General features: G+C 40.1%; 3 protein-coding genes across 3 annotated transcripts; 2 read left to right on the top strand and 1 right to left on the bottom strand.

Annotated features, from left to right (window-relative positions):
• Positions 1 to 380: 380 nt before the first annotated feature.
• LOC103460802 (ladderlectin-like) lies at positions 381 to 3,319 on the bottom strand. The gene is made up of 6 exons (XM_008403107.2): positions 3,199 to 3,319; positions 2,761 to 3,080; positions 2,147 to 2,238; positions 1,823 to 1,957; positions 1,441 to 1,546; positions 381 to 637 (listed from the first exon to the last, which is right to left on the bottom strand). The coding sequence occupies exons 2-6, from the start codon at positions 3,044 to 3,046 to the stop codon at positions 570 to 572; spliced, it is 687 nt and encodes a 228-aa protein (XP_008401329.2). The 5' UTR covers positions 3,047 to 3,080; positions 3,199 to 3,319; the 3' UTR covers positions 381 to 569.
• Positions 3,320 to 5,822: 2,503 nt separating this feature from the next.
• LOC103460805 (toll-like receptor 2 type-2) lies at positions 5,823 to 12,614 on the top strand. The gene is made up of 11 exons (XM_008403112.2): positions 5,823 to 6,188; positions 6,520 to 6,676; positions 8,130 to 8,279; positions 8,368 to 8,574; positions 8,655 to 8,777; positions 9,538 to 9,688; positions 9,829 to 9,993; positions 10,078 to 10,260; positions 10,351 to 10,491; positions 10,566 to 11,068; positions 11,568 to 12,614. The coding sequence occupies exons 1-11, from the start codon at positions 5,921 to 5,923 to the stop codon at positions 11,959 to 11,961; spliced, it is 2,442 nt and encodes an 813-aa protein (XP_008401334.2). The 5' UTR covers positions 5,823 to 5,920; the 3' UTR covers positions 11,962 to 12,614.
• A 486-nt stretch (positions 12,615 to 13,100) lies between these two features.
• LOC103480941 (toll-like receptor 2 type-1) lies at positions 13,101 to 22,241 on the top strand. Its single transcript, XM_081599614.1, has 12 exons — positions 13,101 to 13,491; positions 14,636 to 14,897; positions 14,969 to 15,125; positions 15,420 to 15,569; positions 15,861 to 16,064; positions 16,158 to 16,280; positions 17,117 to 17,267; positions 17,525 to 17,689; positions 17,763 to 17,942; positions 18,024 to 18,164; positions 18,241 to 18,749; positions 19,451 to 22,241. The coding sequence occupies exons 2-12, from the start codon at positions 14,639 to 14,641 to the stop codon at positions 19,845 to 19,847; spliced, it is 2,436 nt and encodes an 811-aa protein (XP_081455740.1). The 5' UTR covers positions 13,101 to 13,491; positions 14,636 to 14,638; the 3' UTR covers positions 19,848 to 22,241.
• Positions 22,242 to 23,309: the final 1,068 nt, after the last annotated feature.

Genomic DNA, 23,309 nt, shown 5'->3' on the forward strand with positions numbered 1-23,309 from the left:
TTTATCTGCCCCAAAATGTTCATGAAATATGCAGATAATGTTCTGTGAACACTTTATTTCACATATTTCCAAAGATAACCCATAAGTCTATATTACCCCGAGGTTTTCATGCAGATATTGACATTACCTTTACAATGAGCATGTTTGTCTAGCTGTTTTCTCTGTTTTATGTCTTTCAGTGAGGATTTACACTGTCACATACTGGCCTGGCATAGTTATTGCAACATTTGGGATTTTGAATTTATTTATGTTTTGAATAGTGGGAGAGCAGAAGGATCAGGTAAGAAAGGTGTGCCAACTCTTGAAGGTAAATTTATATTTTTGGACCTTTAATTATTCTCTATGAAACCACTGTCTAACTTAATCCACACTACAACAGGTTTTGTTCCTTTATTTTTTTATTGGTTTTATTTCTTTGCTTTTATTTTGCTTATACGACAAAAAAAAGATTACATGTAGAAAGGAAACATCAAAATGCGGTAAAAATTGCAGCTTCCGTGTGTCTAGAATCTCAGTTAGTGACACGGGTCAGATTTGTTTTTGCTCAGGTTTCATTCATGAAGATGCGTTCAGTTGTCCTTGGAACAAACAAAAGGCAGAGTTTGGTTGCAGGGGGCAGCAGACCACTTGAGGGTATCTGAAAAACAGGCAGAGGAAGCAAAGAAAGATGTTGATCATTAACTTCACTTAATACAAAAGGAAGATGAAAATCATCCAGTATTATAAGGTAATTCCTGTTTCGAAACTATAAGTATTTAACTACTAATGTGTCAATTTATAATTTTTAGAAACATAATATTTTATTCTCTACACATTATTTTTGTGTTGCAGTTCTGTGGAAAAACTGAAAAACAGCTTCATATAGTAATGAATGAAAAATTAATGGAAAACATGCAAAGTCCTTGTGAGGATAGAAAGACATAATATCATGTGTGTGTTTGTGTGTCTACATCTTTTGATAATTTTTTTGTATTTCCAGCAATCTAAACTAACAGTAAAAGAAAGAGTGGTCTTAACCCTTGTGCGTGTGAGGATTGAGGCAAACATAGAGGGCTATGGCAAATAATACACGTTTTACATGTGTGGGGTTGGTTGGACCCCATTTCTACACACAAGGGTTAAAAAAGTAGATTTCTTGGTAGTCCTAAGAAAGCAGTAAATACAAGAATGTGTGTGTGTGTGTTCTTATATATATATACATATGTGTGCGTGTGTGTGTTCTTGTTTATTGTCTATTCAGGGCCCTTTCTGGTGTATGTATCAGATGGGTAATTATGGGGACCAAAGTCTAGATTTAACGTGGCAGACCCACATTTTTATTATACTTGTTAGGGTTAGGCATAAATATAGTTACTATATACTAAATTGAATGGAAGTCAGTTAAAAGTTCTAATATGGGTAGAAATATAAACTTCTGTGTGTATGTGTTGTAGACATTACAGTGATAATTCATCTTCAGGCAGCGCTCTTCCTTCTCGTCGTGGTCGTCATTGTACCAGTTCTCATAGTAGAACTTGGAGCCGTCGGACCACATCCACAAATCAAGCTGTTGGAACAAAATAAACATATAAACATACAAACCACTATACTTAACTACACTGCACATCATATGGTGTCAAACAGCTTAAATATGTTCAAACAGCTGTGAAGAAGAAGGATAAATACATCTGATTAAGTTGCCAAACTAGTTATAGTCTGACTTTATCAGGAAAATAATTATTTTTATGTTTGAAAGAAATCATACAAAAGTTATAAAGATGACTCAGTTTATGTTTGAAAGATAATTTCTGAGTGGTAAATGATGTTTTAAAGATTTCCACACGTTTATGGCATCAGTTCCTCCAATCCAGGTTTCTGGGAAGCTGTGGGTATCTCCTCTGGTCAAAGTTTGGATGAATCGATTTTCCTCATAACTGTGGACTGACGCCAGGTTGGCTTCTTCAAACTGACAGTAAAGCTGTACAGAAAAACACATAACAGTTTCCAAAGATCTGAGTTTTACCATATATAAACAGCTTAACCCTTGTGCATGCGAGTACTGAGGCAAACGCAGAGGACTATGGCAAATGATACAAGTTTTACGTGTGTGGGCTCGGTTGGACCCCATTGTGACATACAAGTGTTAAAGATGCTTAATTTGCCCCACCTCAGCTTCAGGCCATGTCTTTGGGGTGTCGATAAAGAGGAAACACCGATGACCAAAGCCGCTCCAGCCATATGGGCAGTGCATAATCTTTGCTGCAAAACATAGACACACATTTCAACACATAGCTGAAAAGTTCATTTTATTTTATTTCATTTTTGACTCATTTTAGTCTCAAATTTGGTTCACATGAAGTTTACTAGAGAACATTCAGCCATCCAAATTTTACTTATATAGCAATTTTCACAAGTAAGAAAACTGCAGTTCTTTACAACAATAAACAAACATTAAAAACAGATGATGCAAACATAAAATAACTTAAAAAAAATCAACAGAATCAAAATAGAGACAAAGAATAATACAATCAGTGGTCATCGCTGGAAAAGATCTGTCATAATTTCTGGATTATTGAGAGCACTTGCCTGTTAGCCATGGGTATTGACATTGTAACAAGATATTTACATAAAAATATTAACTTTTAATAAAATATGTACCAGTAAAATAAATACTGGTGTCTGCAACACAGCTGGTTAAAAAAAACATACAGTAGCCTAACAGGAAAAGTCATTCTTAGCATGGCTCTAATACCCTGTCATAGTTTAGACAGAACCACTCACCGCAGTTAACCGGCCTGACTCCAGGTGGGGTCTTCGTGTTCTCGATCTCCTCTCCGGTGATTGTGTCCACGCACCAGCAGTCTCCGGTCGAGACGGAGCACTGCTGCGGCAGGAAGTTCCCGTCATGATCGCACTGTGGGCAGGACACTCCGGGGAAGATCGTGCATTCCAGTTGCTTGTAGTCACAGAGACCCCCCAGGCTCTTGGTGAGGGTAGAGTTAATCGGCACAGCTCGGGTCATCATCAATACACCACAAAACGTGAGAAAAACACCAAGAAAGGTCATGGTGGTGATGGTGGAAGAGGCTGGAAAAAGGAATCTGTACAACAAAAATACAAATTAAATTAACAAAGTGATTCCTAATTAAAGTAAATATTTAAAAAAATGTCAAATTCGATATGACTGTAAATTGAAAAGAAGCCCCAATGTGAACTCACTTTCTTCTGGACAAGGCAAAGTGTTTTAGTCTCTGCTGCTCCCCTGGCTTTTATTCTGCAGATTGTTCTTATTTCTGTCCCATGAACTCTACAGTAGCTCCAGACTCTAATTTCACAATAACAATAAACCTTATCTGCTTCCATGACCTTGTTTTATTTCCAACCTGTACATTAATGAAAGAGCCATTCAGAACTCATGTTATCATCACCAGAAAGTCTGGGTTTTGTTTTTATTAATATCACTTTCATACTATTGTTTGGTTTCTGAATGCATTTTAGCTTCCCATAAAATCTCACTTTTCACATTGTAGGTCTCTGTGTTCAGCTACTATCTATTTACACTTTGATCTTGTTTCTGTGTATTGTTCAAATCTGGGTTACATGGATCTTTTCTCTCAGACTTTGTAGAAATGTAGATTAAAATCTCTAAAGTCGTCTGAATCTGATCCAAAATAGCCCTGTTACTGTTATTGTGAGAACACAAATTTACTGACGCATCTCAACAAATTACAATACCATTAATAAATAGCTTTTGCAGGAACTAAAACAAGAAGCAGAACTGATAAAATTTAGAATCAAGTGAGAGATTTTGCAGAAAAGAGAAATTGTTTAAACTTGAACTTTCAAAATAAAGTTGAGAATCACCTCTGAACATTCAAAGACATGAAGTCAGTTACAAAGTCAGTCATCTGAAGAACAACATTCACTTTATAGGCTCCACTAATCTGGAACAAACTTCCTGGAAACTGAAATAATGCTGAAACTCTGACTAAATCAGGGCTAAAAACCAGTTTGATTAGGGTTCACTTTAATTAATAATAACCAGAACATCAATTAATTCTGATCTTGACTTTATAAGCTAGAAAAAACAGAGTATGTACCAGTAATAATAATCCTGTCAGTGAGGCTTTAAAAGCAGACTGCAGTTCGGGTTATGGGTTATGGTTCAGTGCCTCCTCACATTTACATAAGCTGCTACAGAAACCCAAACAGTTTACAACAACCTTTGACTGCTTTACTTTGCTTTCACACTTAACTTTGTGGTAGAAAAAATTCTTATTTTGAAAAGTTATTTCTTTTTTTAAGTGATTTGGTCAAACTTATTTTAAGTTTGCTTATACTGGAGGATATTTCCTCCACAAATTAGCTCTCATGCTTACTACCCCTTTTTAGTCTTGCTTACAGATGTCAGTCAAGAGTTTAACTTCCTCTTGTTGAAACCGTAAAATCCCCTTATCTCATTATTTTTTGCCACTTTTGGTTTTAGACATTAATATTTACTCCTTTAGAGGACTCTACTCTGGAGCAAACTAGGTAAGACAACATACATGATGTTCTTGTCATAAAGTAAAACTTTGAAACTCAGCAGCAGTGCTTTCCACTTTGTGGCAGCTGTGATTGCATCTGAAATCATTCAACTGTTTCAAATAGAGAACAAAAGAAAAGAGAAGCTATTAAACATAGCAAGAGATTAAAAATCAGTAGATTGATCTCTAACCCAGGTGGAAGTCAGATAATGCAGTATAAAAATAGTAATTAAACAACAGTTGGTATGCTTCTGTCTCAGATGTTTACTGATGGGTTATGTTATAGCAGTTGAAAGCTGAGCATAAATTGCGGGACAAAATGAAATGGATTTACAACAGCGCTCAAATATAAAGCATCAAACATGAACCAACTACTTAACAACTAAGCTGCCATTATTTTAAGTAAATGTTTAAATTGCTTTTAGTTATGTTCATTGAAAGTTTTTTTTTAATTGAAGTTTATTTTTTTTGGGGAGTTTAAAGGAAAAGTTCTCTGCTTAATTTTAAATTTTACAGATTAAAATAAGTGTGGCAGAAATACTGGAAGAGGTTGGAAAGGTTTCAAAGCATGAAAACCTTTATGTATATCTGCTTTAACCACCAGAACTGCCAGTGTCAAAAATTTATAAGAGGACACTTCACTTTGGTCCAAAATCAGCTGTGGGTCACATCTGGAGAACATTTGATTCAAAAAAAGAAATTATCTATGAATTTTACTGACTGATGCTGAGCAGATCAAATGGGAGAAAATAAACTAGAACTCCAAGAATCAAACATGGAACCAAAAACAATTATAAGATTAGAGGATTAGCAGAAAACATCAAGCACATTGGTGGAAGTAGCTAAATGTGTGTAAAAGGATAATGCAAACATTCTTGGGAATTTTCTTTTATTATTACTGCTCACAGTTTAGTTTTTTTGAAGCACACTTTTTTTTTGCTATAATATTCAGAAATATTCACAATTATTTCTGTCGTAACCAAAGAAAATCTGCATGTGAACAGAACCAGAGAAACACATCGTTCTTCAGCTGGTCATTTAGAAAGCATCTTTTTGTAAAGCTTTAATCTGCTCAATTTTGCTACAGTTTGATTACTAAAATTTTGGTAATTTTGAGTTTCTAATACTTTATTGAAGCCTTTTTCAGATATTGAAGTTATGTGGTAAATATACTATTTCACTGAAAATGTTTCATGTTAGCCCTGAGCTGAGTGTAAGGGAAATAGCCGAAGTGAAACCTATTTTTGTTCAGATATTTGTCCTTTCTTCTGGACAGATGCATAAAGACTTCATGAGAAGATAAAGTAAAAAAAAGAAAAACAGTCTTTCCTGTTTTAATAAATGACTTCCCCAATGTGTGCGTTTCACTTCTGCGTCTCGTTCAGCTCAACAGATCTGCTCTTCCACTCTGCAGCATGAGACGTTTGACTTCGGGCTCCCTGGCCCTGCTCCTCCTGTTGGTACCTCTGATCTGGGGTCAGGAGGTCAACGGGGACGATGGGAGGCCGACCTGCAGGCGCTGCGACCTCCATCACTGCTGTAACTGCTCCCACAGCGGATTCACCCGCGTTCCCGTGGTAACACACCAAGCACTGAGGTTGGACCTTTCCTTCAACAACATCACCAACATGACCAAAGATGACCTGATGGGTCACTCACGGCTGAGGGCTCTGGATCTCCATGGTAACCATTGTTTTTGCTGTATGCACATGTTTCTCTCCTGCAGGAAGAGTTTGGTAGTAACTATTTACATTTACTCAGTTACATTTACTTGAGTAACATTTTTTAAAAAAAATTACTTTCAGGAGTATTTTTACTGTGCTGAACTTTTTACTTTTACTTGATCAGTCACTCGGTACTTGAGTAGACTTTCTACCAAATACTTTTTTTTACTATTACTTGAGTAATTTCTTGGACATATACCTTTTACTTTTACTTGAATAAGAATAAGTTTAAGTAGTGTTACTCTTATTTGAGAACATTTTCCGGATACTCTGCCCTCCTCTGCCTGCAGCTAACGGGTTAGCTGATATCCATCCGTCAGCGTTCGACTCTCTGTGGAGCCTGGAGGAACTGGATCTTTCTGACAACCAGCTGACGGTTCTCAACCCCAAGTGGCTCAAAAATCTGGCGATTCTGGAGCATCTCAACCTGCTCAACAACCCGTACAGGTGAGGAGCTCAGAGCCCCGCAGAGGCACAGTTACTGCAAACGTAACGCCAAAAATGAGTTTATAACCTTGATTTAAAGGAACTTAGAGTTTGAGTAGTTTGGCAGGTTTGTTCCAGATTAAAGAAGCATGGTCTCCATGTTTGGTTCTGGTTCTGGGGATGCAGAGCAGAACAGAACAAGAATACTGGAAGGTTGATAAACTAACAGAAGTATTTTAAAGTGTATTCTCTCAGTGGAAGGACTTTAGAATTGGGATGATGTTCTCCACTCTCCAATCACGACACCTAGAGGACACGATGTGAAGCTGTTACTATAAAAATTGTTATTGTTCACACCAAACACTTACACACATCCATTTATAAACAGAGATACAGAAAATTAACACTTTTCTACCTCTACTTATTATTTTTATCGTTATTATTGCATCAGAAAAGCAGCAGTGCGTTGTTGTTTGTGGTGTATTTAGAGACTGAAGGAAGTTTGAAAAAGGCACAAAAAAAGAAAAAGAAAAAGAAAAAGGAGAACATTGTAAGGGGTCAGACATTTTTTTTACACTCTGGCGCCGCTCACATCCTCAGATCACAAAATGAACTGCTTCTGTCTGCCATATGTTATGGAGTTCCCACCTACAGACCTAATAGGTTTAAATATTCATTAGTCTCTACACCCATTAGAATAATAAATAAGGTAGATGTATGGTGCGATTGTGCATTGCTGGTTTATTGAGCATATATGTAATTTTTATTTTATTGTGATTTAAGTGTCCAATATGTATCTTTAGTGGGTATTTTCTTTTTGCAGCACATGAGGTCCCAGACAAATGTCCCTGTGGAAACATTAAAATGTGATGTGTAACTAGTCAACACACAGGCCGGATGTTCTGAAAACGTCTTTTTGTCTTATAGCGTCATTACCAGTCAGACTGAAGGACTTCTTGTTTTTTACTTGTTGAACTCCAGTTTCAGAGTGTTTGAGTTCCTCTGTTTCCAGTATCTTAGTAAGATGTGACTCGTCTACAGACTTGACTCACACATTCCCCTGCACACGTTAAGAATCCAATATAATATTAATAATCAGTCTAGGTGGTGAACAATGTTAATGTGTGAAAAAATGTCTTCTTGCCCCTCCAGTTTTTAACCACCTCAATAAGGAGTATTTTCAACTAAAGTCTCCTTCTGATTTTTTATTGTGAAAACGAGACATTCACACATGCAAGAATATTCAATTGTTTTCCTATTTAATTTGGGACGAAACAAGTGAAAAGCTTTGTATGCCCTCATATGCCTTTAATGTGGATTGGGTTTTACAAAGGAAACATGGTTGAATCAATACGGATTTATTCATGCATGCATAGTTCTTCATCTAAAGCAAGATTCAGTTGGAAACCATCTTAGATGTGTAATAAAATGAGCGGAAACTTGTAAATCCACCGTGTGTTTGGCTCTCCTCCAGCCGTCTTGGTTCCCCTTCGATGTTTTTTGGACTCGTCAGACTGAGGAGGCTGATGTTTGGAGGTCCAGCCCTGAAGGAACTACGGAGAACAGATGTGTTTGGAGTCACGGAGCTGGAGGACCTCACTGTCCACGCGAACAACCTGGCCAGGTGTTCCCACATTCGTCCTGTATGATGCATTGACCCTTAACTTCCAGTTAATATTTGGCTTTTCCTTTCTTTTTTCTGTTCTCTGCAGTTATGACTCTGGCACATTAGGAGACATTTGGCCTCTAGGTTGTGTTACCTTAAGCCTCCATGGTCCGTTTCTAACCAACGTGGCCTTGGCTGCAGCTGTGCTCGCGGACGTATCGTACCCTGAGACTCCAATCGTTCTAAAGGACCTCCATCTGATTGGGAATCAGTCTGTCCTGCCCTTCAGAGAGTCAGCCAAAAAGAGGATCAGGTTAGATTATCATGCTCTTTTCAATGTGTTTCTGCAGTAGCACATGCTTTTATGAACTTTTCTTTGTTGTTGTCCTTCAGATCTCTTTCTTTCCGTAACTTTTCTGTGTCTGATGCGACGCTTGTCGACTTCCTGATGGTGCTGAATGGAGACCCGCTCTCCTATCTTCACGTGGAAGACGTCACGTTGAAAGGCGAAGGGAGGTAGGAAACCAAAACCTGCAGATGTTTAAACACCCAATGGATGTAAATACGGTTTCTGCTTAGAAATCAGATTGCCCAAAGATAAGAAAATCTTTAGGACTTCAAGGGATTTGCTACAAAACCCACATCTATATTTATGATTAGAGGACTTTTTAAAACAAAAGTAATAATTCAACCATTTAGATTTTTGGAATCTGTCAAATTACTGAGATATTTCCGTTAATCAGTCAACAGAGTGAAGTGAACTGCTTAAACACTTTAATGCCCCAGTTTTAACTATACTTAAATAAGGAGAAATACGCTTAAAAACCTGCTAAAACTTGAATTACTCACTTCCATAAACACTGGTAGTGCTGTTTTCAACTAAAAGACCAACAGTGACACCTGCTGGTCCTAATGCAGAATGACAGATCATTTTCAATAGATCAGATTTAGAAAGAGGCTGGTGAAGAACTATGGAGAGCCATTTCTATGGAGAGCCATTTCATCCAAAATTAAGTAAATAAATAAAAGAACCTGGACAACAGTTGCATCTCATCTGCTGAAGTTTGTAACTCCTTCTTATAGACCCTGTACTCATGTAGAGGTAGGAAAGCTCCACCAGTGAAGCATTTCAAAACATGAATGTGACAGGATTTTTTTGTCCGCAGCATTGATTTTTTTACTTGGTTTTGAATAGATATAACGTTTTTCCTTGCTTACAATTACTGATGTTTTATGATCACCTAACTGTGCAACTTTCACTGATTGTCTGTGGCAGGTGGGAAAAAGCCAATAAAACCGATTACAAAAGCATCGACCAGTTCTTTCTTCGAAATGCTGTGGTGGTCGACGTCTACAAGTTCGTTTCATTCCTACAGCTGGGTTTTCTTCTGTATTACCCAAGGAAGGTGTCCATCATAAACTGTGGGGTAAATATGTGATAGCAACCACTCCAAAGTTTCCAGGCTCTGACCAAAGTCTTAACAAAACTAAAGACTGCAAGAGGAAGCCGTGTTGTATTTAATTAGAAATTATTTGGATTCCTTTTAAAAGTTGCTTTTGTCTTCAGGTGTTTGTGATGCCCTGTGAAACATCCAAGCTGCTGGTAAACCTGCAGTACCTAGATTTGTCTGACAATCTACTGACCGACCTGACCATAGCAGAATCGCTTTGTCATGGAGCACCAACGCTGAAAGAACTCAGAGTTTTAAACATCAGTGGAAACCCTCTGAAGGTGTCTTTATATTTAAAGTAAAATCTGGGTAACTTACCAGGAATCAGAGTTTCTTGGTTTCAAGCTTTGTCCACTTCTGTCCAGTCTTTGTCAATGATTAGCCATCTGGTGACCAACCTCCTGAAGCTGACCCACTTGGACATCAGCAGAACTCTCTACAGCTCAATGCCCTCGAGTTGCTCGTGGCCCTCTACTCTGAAATACCTCAACATCTCCAGAGCTAAGCTAAAAGCCACCACCACTTCCTGTCTACCAAGATCACTAGAGGTAAAGAGAGGGAACCATACAGAAGCAAACCCAACAAATGCAACGTAGTCACAACCAAAATATGCTTAACTAACTGAACATTATGGACAGGTGCTGGATCTGAGCTACAACGATCTCAAAGGTTTCTCCCTGGACTTGCCTTTACTGAGGGAACTCTACCTCTCTGGGAACAAGTTCCTAGGATTACCCGCTGGACAACACTTTCCGAATCTACAAACTCTTACAATGCAGGTAAGAATGAATCCTGTATTTCTAAATAAAGTCAACTTTGCATTCTCTAGTATGCGACTCCTTTCTCTTTTCAGTTTAACACCCTGAATATGTTCGGCCTCCCAGATCTTAAGTCATTTGGGCGGCTCGAGAACCTCCAGGCTGGTTACAACAAGTTCATCTGCACCTGCGATTTCGTTAACTTTCTCCAGTCACAGCTAAAGCAAAACGGAAATGTCAGGTTAACAGACAGAAAGGACGGCTATGTCTGCGACTCCCCTCTCCACCTGCATGGGAAGTTAGTGAGTCAGGTCCGACTCTCGGTGGAAGTTTGCCACCGGGTTTTGTTTGTCTCTGTGAGCTGCGGCGTGGCGCTGTTGGTTGGGTTACTGCTTTGTGTTCTGCTGTGGCGGCTCCATGTCTTCTGGTACCTGAAGATGACTTGGGCGTGGCTCAAGGCAAAGCGAAGTTCCCAAAAACAAAGAAGAGCTACTGCAGACTCAGAAGCGCTGCTGTCCTTTGATGCTTTTGTTTCCTACAGTGAGAGGGACGCTGGCTGGGTGGAGAGCTTCCTGATACCTGAGCTGGAGGAGCCAAGGTGATACTTCAAAAAGGATATTATGCTTGTTAGCTATGCATTTATGTAAGAAAACATTCAGTCAAATGTACAAATGGTGGATTAACAATATGTAAGTTTTTGGATCAAGCTGCTTTTAAAAGGTTTTGCATGATCCGATCGAACTGCTGAAATCAGTTCTCATTGTCATAATTGTTTGACAAAAATCAAGTTGTTTGTCTTCAACCTCATGTTGTCTACTCCTTCTTGTTACAATTAATCAATCAATCAATTTTGAGGATCAATTGTCTGAGGTCTTGAGGAATTACATACTATCTGACCAGAACACCATTAAGCCTGTTGTAGGGTTTCACAGGAACTCTGATAGGTCTTATAGACCTGGAAGGGACTTTGCTAAAATGAGCATCTCGTAATACGTGACCATCCGCTGTCAGTTTGACTTCAGTCTGACCATGATGGACCCTTAAAGTACAGTAGAAAGTGGATCCATTATCGGGTTTCCTGTTTGTTTTCTCACCAGTGAGGACGGTTCCAGTAGTACCAGCTCCTCTCGGCCATTGTCCTTGTGCCTCCACAAGCGAGACTTCCTTCCTGGACATCCGATCATGGACAACATCATGAACGCCATCGAACACAGTCGTCGAACTATCTTCGTCCTCTCCGAGAACTTCGTCCAGTCCGACTGGTGCCGCTATGAACTGGACTTTTCCCACTTCTGGCTGTTTGAGGCCGGCGGAGACGCTGCCATTTTGATTCTGCTGGAGCCGCTGTCCAAGGACGACGTCCCCAAACGTTTCTGCAAACTGCGCAAACTCATGAGCTCCACCACCTACCTGGAGTGGCCTCAAGAGGAGGAGAGGAGGCCGGAGTTCTGGAGGAGCCTCCGCAACGCTCTGAGAGGAGACAATGACTGACAAAATAGAGCCTTTATGTATAGGGGAAGGAAAAAATCAGATGCACTGAGGACTTTCTTGTGTTATTCATGAAAAAACCTACCTATTTGTGTACTTTTGGGAAAGTGAAAGAGCTATGTGCAATGCTATTTGGCCCTCTGCTGGCTGGTGTTTTCTAAGCAGCTAATCCGCGATTGCATTTCATTTTCCTGGGTTCTTATTGGCTGAATCCCCAAGAGTGGAAATCAATAAGATGTTGGATTTTAGCTTCTGCAGTAGCGCCAGCATGGCTTTCACTGTGCGTATTTATGCATGTTGAGGTACATTTGGTGTTTGAACTATTAAGAAAGACACCCACAGTCTTATGTAATTTATGTTGGACTATAATCCAAGGAGAAGGACTGAACCATAGAAACTGGAAAACCATAATTAATGCCTTGCATAAGGTTAATAACACAATCAAAAGATGTATTGGACATATTGAAAACAAAAACATACAAAAGAACAATGCTGAAACTATTCTACCAATAATATCACCGAATGAGCAACTTGACCTGATGACTAATGTTTTTATTCATAATCATGAATTGTAGCTTTGTATGAAAATGTTATTTTGCTTTTATGTTCTTAGAGGACAAAAATATGTTTTAGCTGTAAAGAATAAAGAACAAATAAAAAACAAACATATTTTCATGTCATTTGTGTTATTAGGCCATAGATAATTAACACGGGGCTGCACAGTGGTGCAGCTGGTAGAGCTGTTGTCTTGCAGCAAGAAGGTTCTGGGTTCGATTCCCAGCCCCGGTCTTTCTGCATGGAGTTTGCATGTTCTCCCTGTGCATGGTGGGTTTTCTCTGGGTACTCTGGTTTCCTCCCACAGTCCAAAAACATGACTGTCAGGTTAATTGGTCTCTCTAAATTGCCCCTAGGTGTGAGTGTGTGTGTGCATGATTGTGTGTCTCTGTGTTGACCTGCGACAGACTGGCGACCTGTCCAGGTGACCCCGCCTCTCACCCGGACCGTTAGCTGGAGATGGGCACCAGCAACCCTCCCGACCCCACTGAGGGACAAGGGTGTAAGAAAATGGATGGATGGATGGATGGATGGATGGATGGATGGATGGATGGATGGATGGATGGATGGATGGATGATTAACACACAGCATCCCTGCTGAAAGTTGGTCAGCAGGTTCAAAACAGACATGAATCCTCATTAAGAGCAGGAATAATTTGTCCTGATATGGAAAAAACAAAACATTAAAAATAACTCACTTTCTTGTCTAATAATTCCTTATTCCTAAACTTACTATGAAAATATGTATTCACACTGTTTCTCCATTAGACTTGTGAAATAATCCGTGTTGATTGTTTGCACACACCTGTGTGTCATATGAGGGGCGTCGACCCCAGACTGCATATCATGAAACTGCTCTGCTTTCTCACTTCCTGTTTTACACTTGAACTCGTAGTTCCTCTTTGAGATGAACAAAAACTTCTTATTCTCTGACTCAGTTTTTCTGTCGTCCATTTCATCTGTTCAGCAGATACTGAGGTAAGAAACATCCACTGAGTACTGATGAAAGTATGTTTCACTGTTTAAAAAATGTTTTTATCCATCAAAGTTTAATTTTTTAGGCTTTTTTTATCTGTATTCTTTTACTCTCATTGAAGAGATTTAAGAGTAGATAAATAATAACCTGAAGGGAGTTTCTCCAACACAGCCTCTGTTGATCTGACATCTTGTTGCTTTTCCTCCAGAGGATCTCAGTTATTATTGTTCAGTTGAAAAAATGAAATATCACAGCAATAAAGTTAGAAAAAATACAATATGGAGTTTGTTCAATGCACTGAAACTCAACTACACGTGTTTTATTTTTTAAAGTCATTTTTTTGCCCTTTTTCGTGATTTTTTTTACAACACAATTTGCACCTGAAGAAAGCTTGTAGGTTTAGTTTTCATTTGAATCATTGAATCATATCTGTGCTGCATGGAGTCGACCCCCAGCTGGAACCTGTGAAAAGGCACCGCAGCCCAGAACTGTTTGTTCAGAAACATCATCTATAGACGTCATTAGTCCAACCGGAGTCATAGGATCAAACACAAGTTTTCTGTTTTTCTCTTTACTTCTTTTTCTGGTTCTTTGTTCTGTTAGGTTAAAAACCAGTTAAAAGCATTTGATGTTACTTAAACTGGCCAGCTGATCATTTGCACCACTTCATTTGTTTTCCCTCCTGGAATCTTCTGCACAAATTTTACTCATATTTTCAGACAAATGCACTTTAACCACAAAGTGCAACATCTGCTTTCTCACTGTTTTTATGAATTCCCAGCAGTTAATAACAATAACATACCCCAGGCACGTTGCAAACGGCCAGACTCTCCTAACATGTTTTGTTCAAGCCTTTTTATTCCCTATCATCACATTTAACCTCAGTGATTGTTCCTAAGTCACATATAAAAACCATAATAACCTCAAGAGAACTTCCCTCTTTAACAGCTACGTGTTTATGGGACGCTGTTAATAATCGACTGGAGCCAAAAAGTCTTGATTTTCTCGTGAAATGATTTTCTCACACCTCCTGCCAGACTTTCACTTCTGTGCCTCACATAACTGAGGCACAGAAGGACGAAAAAAAATTGACTCATTTTCCTGTTTTTGCATTTCACCAACTTGAACACGCAACTGTCTCTGCAGAGGATGAGGCATCTGAAGATTCTAGCACCGCTCCTCTTCCTCTCGCTGATCCAGGGTCAGACGGTGAACGGGGATGACGGGAGGCCGACCTGCAGGCGCTGTGACCTCCATTACGCCTGTAACTGCTCCTACAGTGGGTTCACCCGCGTTCCCATGGTAACAGACCAAGCTCTGAGCCTTGATCTCTCCTTCAACAACATCACCACGGTGACCCAAGATGACCTGATGGGACACTCACGGCTAACGCTTCTGGATCTCCATGGTAACAATCAAGGGATTCAAACTGAAACAACCAGTAGAGCGTGTCTGAATGCCGGCGTTTCTGTCCTGCAGCTAACGGGTTAGCTGAGATCCATCCGTCAGCGTTCGCCTCTCTGTGGAGCCTGGAGGAGCTGGATCTGTCTGACAACCAGCTGACGGTTCTCAAACCCAAGTGGTTCAACAAGCTGGAGCTGCTGAAGCATCTCAACCTGCTCAACAATCCATACGGGTGAGGAGGGCAGCTTACGCTCTGATGCAGAGGCGTTTACCCTTTACATTTTGTGAAGATCCCCAAAGCCTTACCACGGGTTCTCAGATGGATGAAGGTCTTTACTTTGAATGGGCCATTTGACCACATGAATATGTTTAAATAGAAACCATCCCATTCTAGGTCAGGATAAACATTTAGGGTTGTTGTCCTGTTGGAAGGTGAACCTCCATGCCGTCTCTCGTCCTTTTTGCAACCAAATGCCTGAACAAAGACCAGACTCATCACATGCATGTCCTTCTTGGCCTCCTGTAGCTTTCTCGGCTCCCCTTCGTTGTTTCTTGGACTTTCCGGACTGAGAAGGCTGATGTTTGGAGGTCCAGATCTGAAGGAGCTGAGGAGAGATGACCTATCAGGAGTCACCCACCTGGAAGAGCTTACTGTTCACGCCAACAATCTGGACAGGTAACCAGCCCTCATTTTTCTAGGTTTCCCTTTCTAGCACCCAGATGTTCTCAGAGTCTTTTAAATTGTGCTAGATGAGCAGTTCTCAAAAGGTTCTGGTGGTCTTTGTTTTTCACTGGACTCTATTGGGTTTTTGCTTCTCTTTTTTTACATGTCCTGTCCAGCAGTGTGGCAAATTTCAGCTAAAAAAACAAAAAATTTATAAATAAATGCCAAGCAGTTTATTCATGGAAATAAACAAAATCCAACGGCCCTTGGTTTTCCTCTTCCTTTGACTCGGTCTCTCTGCAGATACGACTCTGGTACGTTTGGGGACATTTGGCCTCTGGGTCGTGTCACTCTGAGTCTTCACGGCCCGTTTTTAACAAACCCTGCGTTGGCTGCAGCTGTGCTCAATGATGTGTGCTACCCTGAAACTCGGCTCACTCTGTCAGACCTCCACCTGGCTCATTATGTGTCTGTTCAACCTTTTAAAGATTCAATCAACATGATCAGGTTTGATAATAACTTCCCTTTTTGCTGCTAGAATAACTTAAATGGAGCAAAATGTTTCGTAAACATGAATTCTCCTTTGGTTCTTCTCTCCAGATATCTGTCTCTCCGTAATGTGTCGCTGTCTGATGAAGCCTGTGTCTCTATGCTGGCACTGGTAGATGGAGTCCCGCTCAGATCCCTCTCCATTGTGGGTTTAACTCTGACAGGCGAGGGCAGGTAGGAAACCAACATGCCAGCTGTTCATCACTCTTTTGGTCAAACTTTATCCATCCATCCATTGTCTGTACCCAATTATCCTTGAAAGTTTGTAGACTTCATGGAATCTATCTGCAGCAGTCACTGGGCAAAAGTCTGTCACTGCAACACAGACATACACAGTAAAAATGCCAGTGTTGAATTAACACACCAAAGTGTCTATATGTGTCCAAGTTAGCAGGTGTTGAATTAACACTTTTGAAAGTGTTAAAAGATTGACACCCATTTTTTTGTTAAATTAACATTGGTCTATAACACTGAAATGGGTTTAAGAAAAGCTACATTTTCCATTTCTGTGTATTGTTTTGAATATTTTTCACTGGATTTGATTGATATTGACACCTTGTGGGTCAATTATTAACTTTTTTAACACCACGTTATGTTTTGTGATCAACACTATACTGGTGTTACTTTTAATATATTTTAACACCAGCACCGTTGTAAATGTTAATGTGACACTCTGTATTGTTGAATTTTACACCAGCTGACTTGGACACTTTTGGGTGTTAACTCAACACTGGCATTTTTACTGTGTACGGGACAAACAATCATTAACCCATAACAAATGATAATTTGTTATGGGTTAACCTGACAATCACATTTTTGGACTGTGTAAGACAGTCGTACGGCCTAAGCTGGGCTTCAAGTAGGCACTGGGTTGCCTCAAGACACTAATTCCAATCAGCAAAACATCTGATGAGACTACTAATGGATGAATAATTTTGATCTTGACTGTTCCTCCAAACCTGAATATTTAGTATTCGATGTGGCTAAAACATTTCCTGGCTTTGCGTTAGGTGGGTAACGGCTAACCGGACAGATCTGAGTAGCATGGACGAGTTCTTTGCCAGTGACGTCACAATTTTAGACATTTTGAAGTTTGCCATGGTTTCAGAAATGCAGTATCTGTTGCAGTACCAGAAGAAGCTCTCCATTATTAACGCAAAGGTAAAAATCACACTTCACATACAAAAAAAATCTGTCTGCATGGTGGTAATGTGAATCAGGCTATGATGCTTTTTATTCTTAATCATAGTTTGATCAGTAGGCAAATAATTTTTCATCTCCTTGTCATTCATGTTAACCAAACAGCATTTTATTTTGAGTTCTGTATTTTCGTGTGGTTACATCCTAAATCATATAAAAATACATCTTAAAAACTGATAAACGTTTTCCTCACAGCTCTGTTCTCATTTTACTTTCAGGTGTTCCTGTTATCCTGTTACTTAACCAAGATGATGGTGAACACATTATACTTGGATGTGTCCGATAATCTGCTGACCGACCCGACTCTTTCTTACATGCTGTGTGACAGCGAAGAAACCCTCCAGGAGCTCCGAGTTTTAAACATCAGCGGAAACCCTCTGAAGGTGTCAGCGTTAAACCTGAGGTAAAATCTGTATAAAATTGCTCAGTGCCAACCTTTGAACGTTTGTCCAATAGTCTTTGTCCACGTTGAGTCGTCTGGTCACCAAACTCACCAAGCTCACCCAGCTGGATGTTAGCAAAACCGGCTACAACTCCATGCCCCCCAGTTGCTCCTGGCCGTCCACTCTGAGGTACCTGAACATCTCCCGGGCTAAGCTAACCATCGTCACTCCCTGTCTTCCAAAGTCTCTGGAGGTACAAAGACTGGGTCAAAGACCAGTAAACCTTCCCACTGAAAAGATACTTTCTATTTATCTCATTCTTGCTTCTTTACAGGTGTTGGATTTAAGCTATAATGACCTCAAAGACTTTGTGTTGACAATGCCAATTCTGAGAGAGCTCTACCTTTCTGGGAACAAGTTCCTGAGGTTACCAGCAGGGGGTTCATACCCCAATTTGCAAACACTCACGATACAGGTAAGAAACAATCCCATTCATCACGTTTTGTCTCTGTGTTCTCCATGCTGATCCATTCTGGTTTTGTACATTGCAGTCAAACACCTTGAACGCGTTCAGCCTTTCAGACCTTCAGTCATACAGACGACTTGAGAAACTCGAGGCAGGATACAACAAGTTTGTTTGCTCATGTGAATTCGTCACATTCCTCCGCTCACAACTAACGGGAAGTGGAGATGTGAAAATAACAGACAAACATCAGACCTATGTCTGTGACTCCCCTCTCTACCTGCAGGGGGAGGCAGTGAGTCAAGTTAGCCTCTCCATCATCCAGTGCCAGCCGGTTTTGTTTGTGTCTGTTAGCTGTGGGGCCGCACTGCTTCTTGGGATACTGGTTGCTGGCCTGCTTTGGCGATGCCACGCATTCTGGTTCCTGAAGATGACCTGGGCATGGCTCAAGGCCAAGAGAAGTTCCCAACGACGACGGCAACACAGAAACACGGAGGGATCAGATCCATTGCTGTCCTTTGATGCATTTGTTTCCTACAGTGAACAAGATGCCAGCTGGGTGGAAGACTTTCTGGTACCCGAGATGGAGGAGCCGAGGTAGCCTTTAAACGTCTTTGTTTGCACTGGTGCTTCTTGACTGTTGGCTGTTTCCCCATTGCTTTGGCTCTTGCATACTACCTCACTGAATGGGTGCATGTAAATTATGATTTATCTTAATCGTACAAACATCTTCACTAGAAAAATAACAATATGAAGTCTGTCAGTGAACAAAGTCAGACTAGTGTGATACGGATGCAATAGGACATATGAAGCCACTTTGTAAATATTGTCTTTTGTCAGATAATTGCATGATATACTGAAATTTGAGCCTCGTCTAAATAAGGACAAGTTTCCTTCTTGTATAAGTTTCTTTGTAATTGTAAAGCCTTGGACTTTCACGTAGAGTATCAAGAGCCTGCTGTAGATCCCAAGATAGTATTTTCTTGGAAACTTGTTTTAGCATCTTGCGGTCTGTCTTGAAGTAAACCTGCTTGAAGGATCAGAATGGAGCATGTTGGCAGTAGTTTTGACCACACTCCACTTTTAGACTATTTCCCACAAAGGGAAATGTTCGCATTCTGTTGAAACCTGGTTTAATCCCTTCTTAGACTCATAAGCTGCTGAGTTTTTATAGTCTCCAAACTTAGTCCTACAGGTTTTATATGCTTCCCGGCTCTCAGGTGTGCTGGAGGGCTTCTTGTTCAAATTGTATTTATAATAAAGGACATAAGATGATGTGGATTCTTATCTGGTTACAGTGACTCAGACTCAGAGAATCCAACATCCCCGCTGACTCTCTGTCTCCACAAGCGAGACTTTCTTCCTGGACACTGGATCATGGACAACATCATGAGCGCCATCGAACGCAGTCGTCATACTATCTTCGTCCTCTCAGAGAACTTTGTCCAGTCCGACTGGTGCCGCTATGAACTGGACTTCTCCCACTTCTGGCTGTTTGAGGCCGGCGGAGACGCTGCCATTTTGATTCTGCTGGAGCCACTGTCCAAGGACGACGTCCCCAAACGTTTCTGCAAACTGCGCAAACTCATGAGCTCCACCACCTACCTGGAGTGGCCTCAAGAGGAGGAGAGGAGGCCGGAGTTCTGGAGGAGCCTCCGCAACGCTCTGAGAGGAGACAATGAGCAGGAGAACTAATCACTTGATGATTCCGATTTACAAATCTATACTTGGCTTGGCTCCAGCATACTTAAACTCTCCTTTACATAGATCTGTAAAAAGGGAAGCAAGCATTCAGTGTGATGCTCCTTCAGCCTGGAATCAGCTCCAGTCTGAACTCAAGATGTCAGAATTGATTTCACTGGACTTACTGTATTTCGAGCGATTCTTAAAAACAGGCAACAAGATTCTTTTAAACAGTGTCACTGTTTTTAAATTATTTTATACTGTTTTACACTTGTGCATATGTTTTAATTAATTTGTATTTTGTAATCAGGTTGCTGTGTATTGCAGACTTCAGCCCAGGTCCCTCTTGAAAATGAGATCTAGAACACAATGGGGCTTACCTGGTTAAATAAAGGAAATTTAAAAAAAAAATACAAAACCAAAAAGAGAAAAGGAAGAACTTGTCAGAGAGACAGTTGAGAAAAGATTGAGATGGATAGCTGCATGTTGGCCTGTACTGATGTCTTGTAAATACATGCATGATATATTTGATTTTTGCTTAAGGGTTTAGTTTCTGTGCCAGGGCGCTCATGATCCCAGACATGGACATTACCAAGCTCCGCCAGAAACGCCCTTGAAATTCCCACGTGGCTGCATGTCTCACAAACAAAGCCTCGCGGAGCTTAGTTTATATGTAAACATGGCGTCTTTTATTTCGACTGACTCTCTGCAGAGTATTTCTGAATCGATTAGTTTAGCATTTCTGCCGGATTTTCACAAAATATCAGTCACAACAATGGAACCAACAAGTTCATGTCATCTTTTTTGGACGACATCAAGATGTTTTAGCCACGCGATGCCTCCAACATTGTGGAGCTAAATGCTACCAGTTGATTAGGAAAACAGCAGATCCTCACACCCTCAGCATAAATATAGCTGTGGACAAGATCACTGATGCTTATTGTTCTTGCAAGGCTGGGTAAGTCGGGCATTTACGGTTTTGAGGGTTACTTTTGAATCAGTGATTTCTGTTGTTGGCAAATGTTTGAGTATTCCTGGACATACTCAAACATGCATACACTGTACTCGGTGCTAGCGTGGATAACACGATTACAGTTTAGTAAAACGTTCTTTTACTAAACTGTAAAATAAAATACAGTTACTATATAACTGTAAAATAAAATCTTTAATGTATGTCAGATATGGTACATATTGCATATTGATCTGTTCAGCTAACGTAAGACTAACAGACAGGCTTCAAGATGTAAAAGTTGCATCGGTACTGCCATTATGCTGTACTTGGCTAAAAGGTTTTCATAATGGATGTGTTTATTATTGACTTTCTTTTTTCATTCACTAAACACAAAGAAAGCAAAGCAATAATACTTACACCAGCAGACACTCCTTTGTTCTTATTGATCCTACGACGGTTGAGCTGCAAATGCGGTCGTGCACAAGCTTTGATCCAAGCAAGACATTCCGTTTCAGATTTTGGAAATCTGTGAATTTTAGTTCCACAAAATATGATCAGGATACCTGACATCACCTGTACAGATACCCCACTGATGGTAGAGAACCATTCTTTTTCAAGTCTTGATGCAAAAACTTTCTGCAGGTCTGGTAGTCCACAATGTACATTAGCATGTGTTTACTACTGTAGCTTGTGTTTGTGAGACGGTCACGCACGTGGTAGCTGCGCTGTGACGTAAAATGGGCATTAGCCAATGAAACGTTTTGTACAACTTTATTTAACTGAGTTTCTGTATCCTGAAATTTTCTCATATAAACAATAACATGCAGGGGTTCATTGTAAATCTGATTATGATTAAGCCTCACCAGCTATGAACCTCACCGCACGTCACTGATTGGGGGGAGACGTCCCCTCTCCTACTCTGTTCCTACGCCTATGCTAGCATGATGACTCTAAAATCAAGCAAAAAAATCTGCCTGATTTTTATTTTTTTCTTCTCATGTATGTTTTTAACATTTATTATAAGAGCACTTTGAATTGTCTCCGGCTGAAAGGTGCTACATAAATAAAGTTGCCTTGCTTTGCCTACTGGTTGTTGGACCAGTTGATGGTTTGAGTCTTATCAGGTTTTCAGTTCAGCATTATGAATTATTGGACTCTGAGGGTCTGGTAAATATCCAGGTCTGTCCTGGAACAAACCATCCTGACTGTCAGGTGGACAGGAGGGGAAATGAACCAGACAGGAAACGTGCAGAGAAAAAATGTCTCCAGGTTAAATCTGGGACCAAATGTTACCAGAGTCAGGGGCAGCAGCTGCAGGTTGGATAGCAGCATTTCTGAAACAACATGTTTCATATTTTAAATGTGTTTTATCTCTTCTCATTTATGTTGATGGCATCTTCAGTGTTTTATCTTGTGAGAGAAACAATGACAATAAAGATTCATCTTATCTGGTTTTATGGACTGCAGGGATTGGATAAAACTTTATGCAGTTGTCTGACCTCTGATCTGTTTAACAGGAAACAGAAGACGATTCCGGCACTTTTAAGAGAACCAATGGTTAATGTCCAGAACATTAACCTGGTTTTATGTTTTTACAGCAGCTGGATTCATATTTAGGAAGTCACAGCCTATGAAGCAGTGGTCCCCAAACTATGGCCCATGGGCCGAATCCGGCCCGCCTCCACATTATTCCGGCCCCCTGAACAAAACCAGAGAGCACTTAGATTTTTTTCATATACCGTATTTTCCGGATTATAAGCCGTTACTTTTTGCTTAAGCTTTGAACCTTGCGGCTTATAGTCCGGTGCGGCTTCTATGTGGATTTTTCTTCAACAACCAGGGGGCTCTTTAGCAGGAAGTAAATCATTGAAAGTCAAAATTGGAAATAAAAGAAGAACACGCCCATTAAAACGGAATTAGGTTTTAATAGGGAATCGAAATTTAAGAATGTTATTGATCAGTTAAATAGCATTGAGGGAGATTTTTCGTTTTTTAAAATAATACTGGGATCATTATGAGAATTTGAGGTATAGATATTAGGATCCAGTAGAGGGCAGTAGTGCAACAATAATGGATGCAAGCTCCCGTTGAAATCCAAAGAAGAAGAGGCCCATTTTCATTTAGCACACATGCTAGTAGCAACACGAAGGATCAGCACTTTTACTGTTACAGTTACCGTTCGGAAACTACCGCAATCAGTTCAGTTAAATCTAATCTTGGCAACTTTTTCTTTTTCAACCGTAATAAATGTGATAGTTAATTCACCTGTTATGACTCAAATTTTGGGTATCTGCCCCCCTCTGCTGCAACTTTCGTCTCTTGGAATAAGTCAGGTGATTCTTTCACCCTGCAAAATTGTGGAAAACCTGGAGCGGCAGAGATATCTGCGGCTCATAGCCCGGTGCGGCTTATAGTCCGGAAAATACGGTATTTATTTCATAAATAGTGTTATTTCCTGGATTTTTTCTGTGAAGAACCCAGAGAGAGTTATTTGATTGTGCTTTCTGGAAAACAATACATTT

Source organism: Poecilia reticulata, chromosome 18, assembly GCF_904066995.2.
Source record: "Poecilia reticulata chromosome 18, P_reticulata-male-v2, whole genome shotgun sequence".
In the NCBI taxonomy this organism is placed as follows: Eukaryota; Metazoa; Chordata; class Actinopteri; order Cyprinodontiformes; family Poeciliidae; genus Poecilia; species Poecilia reticulata.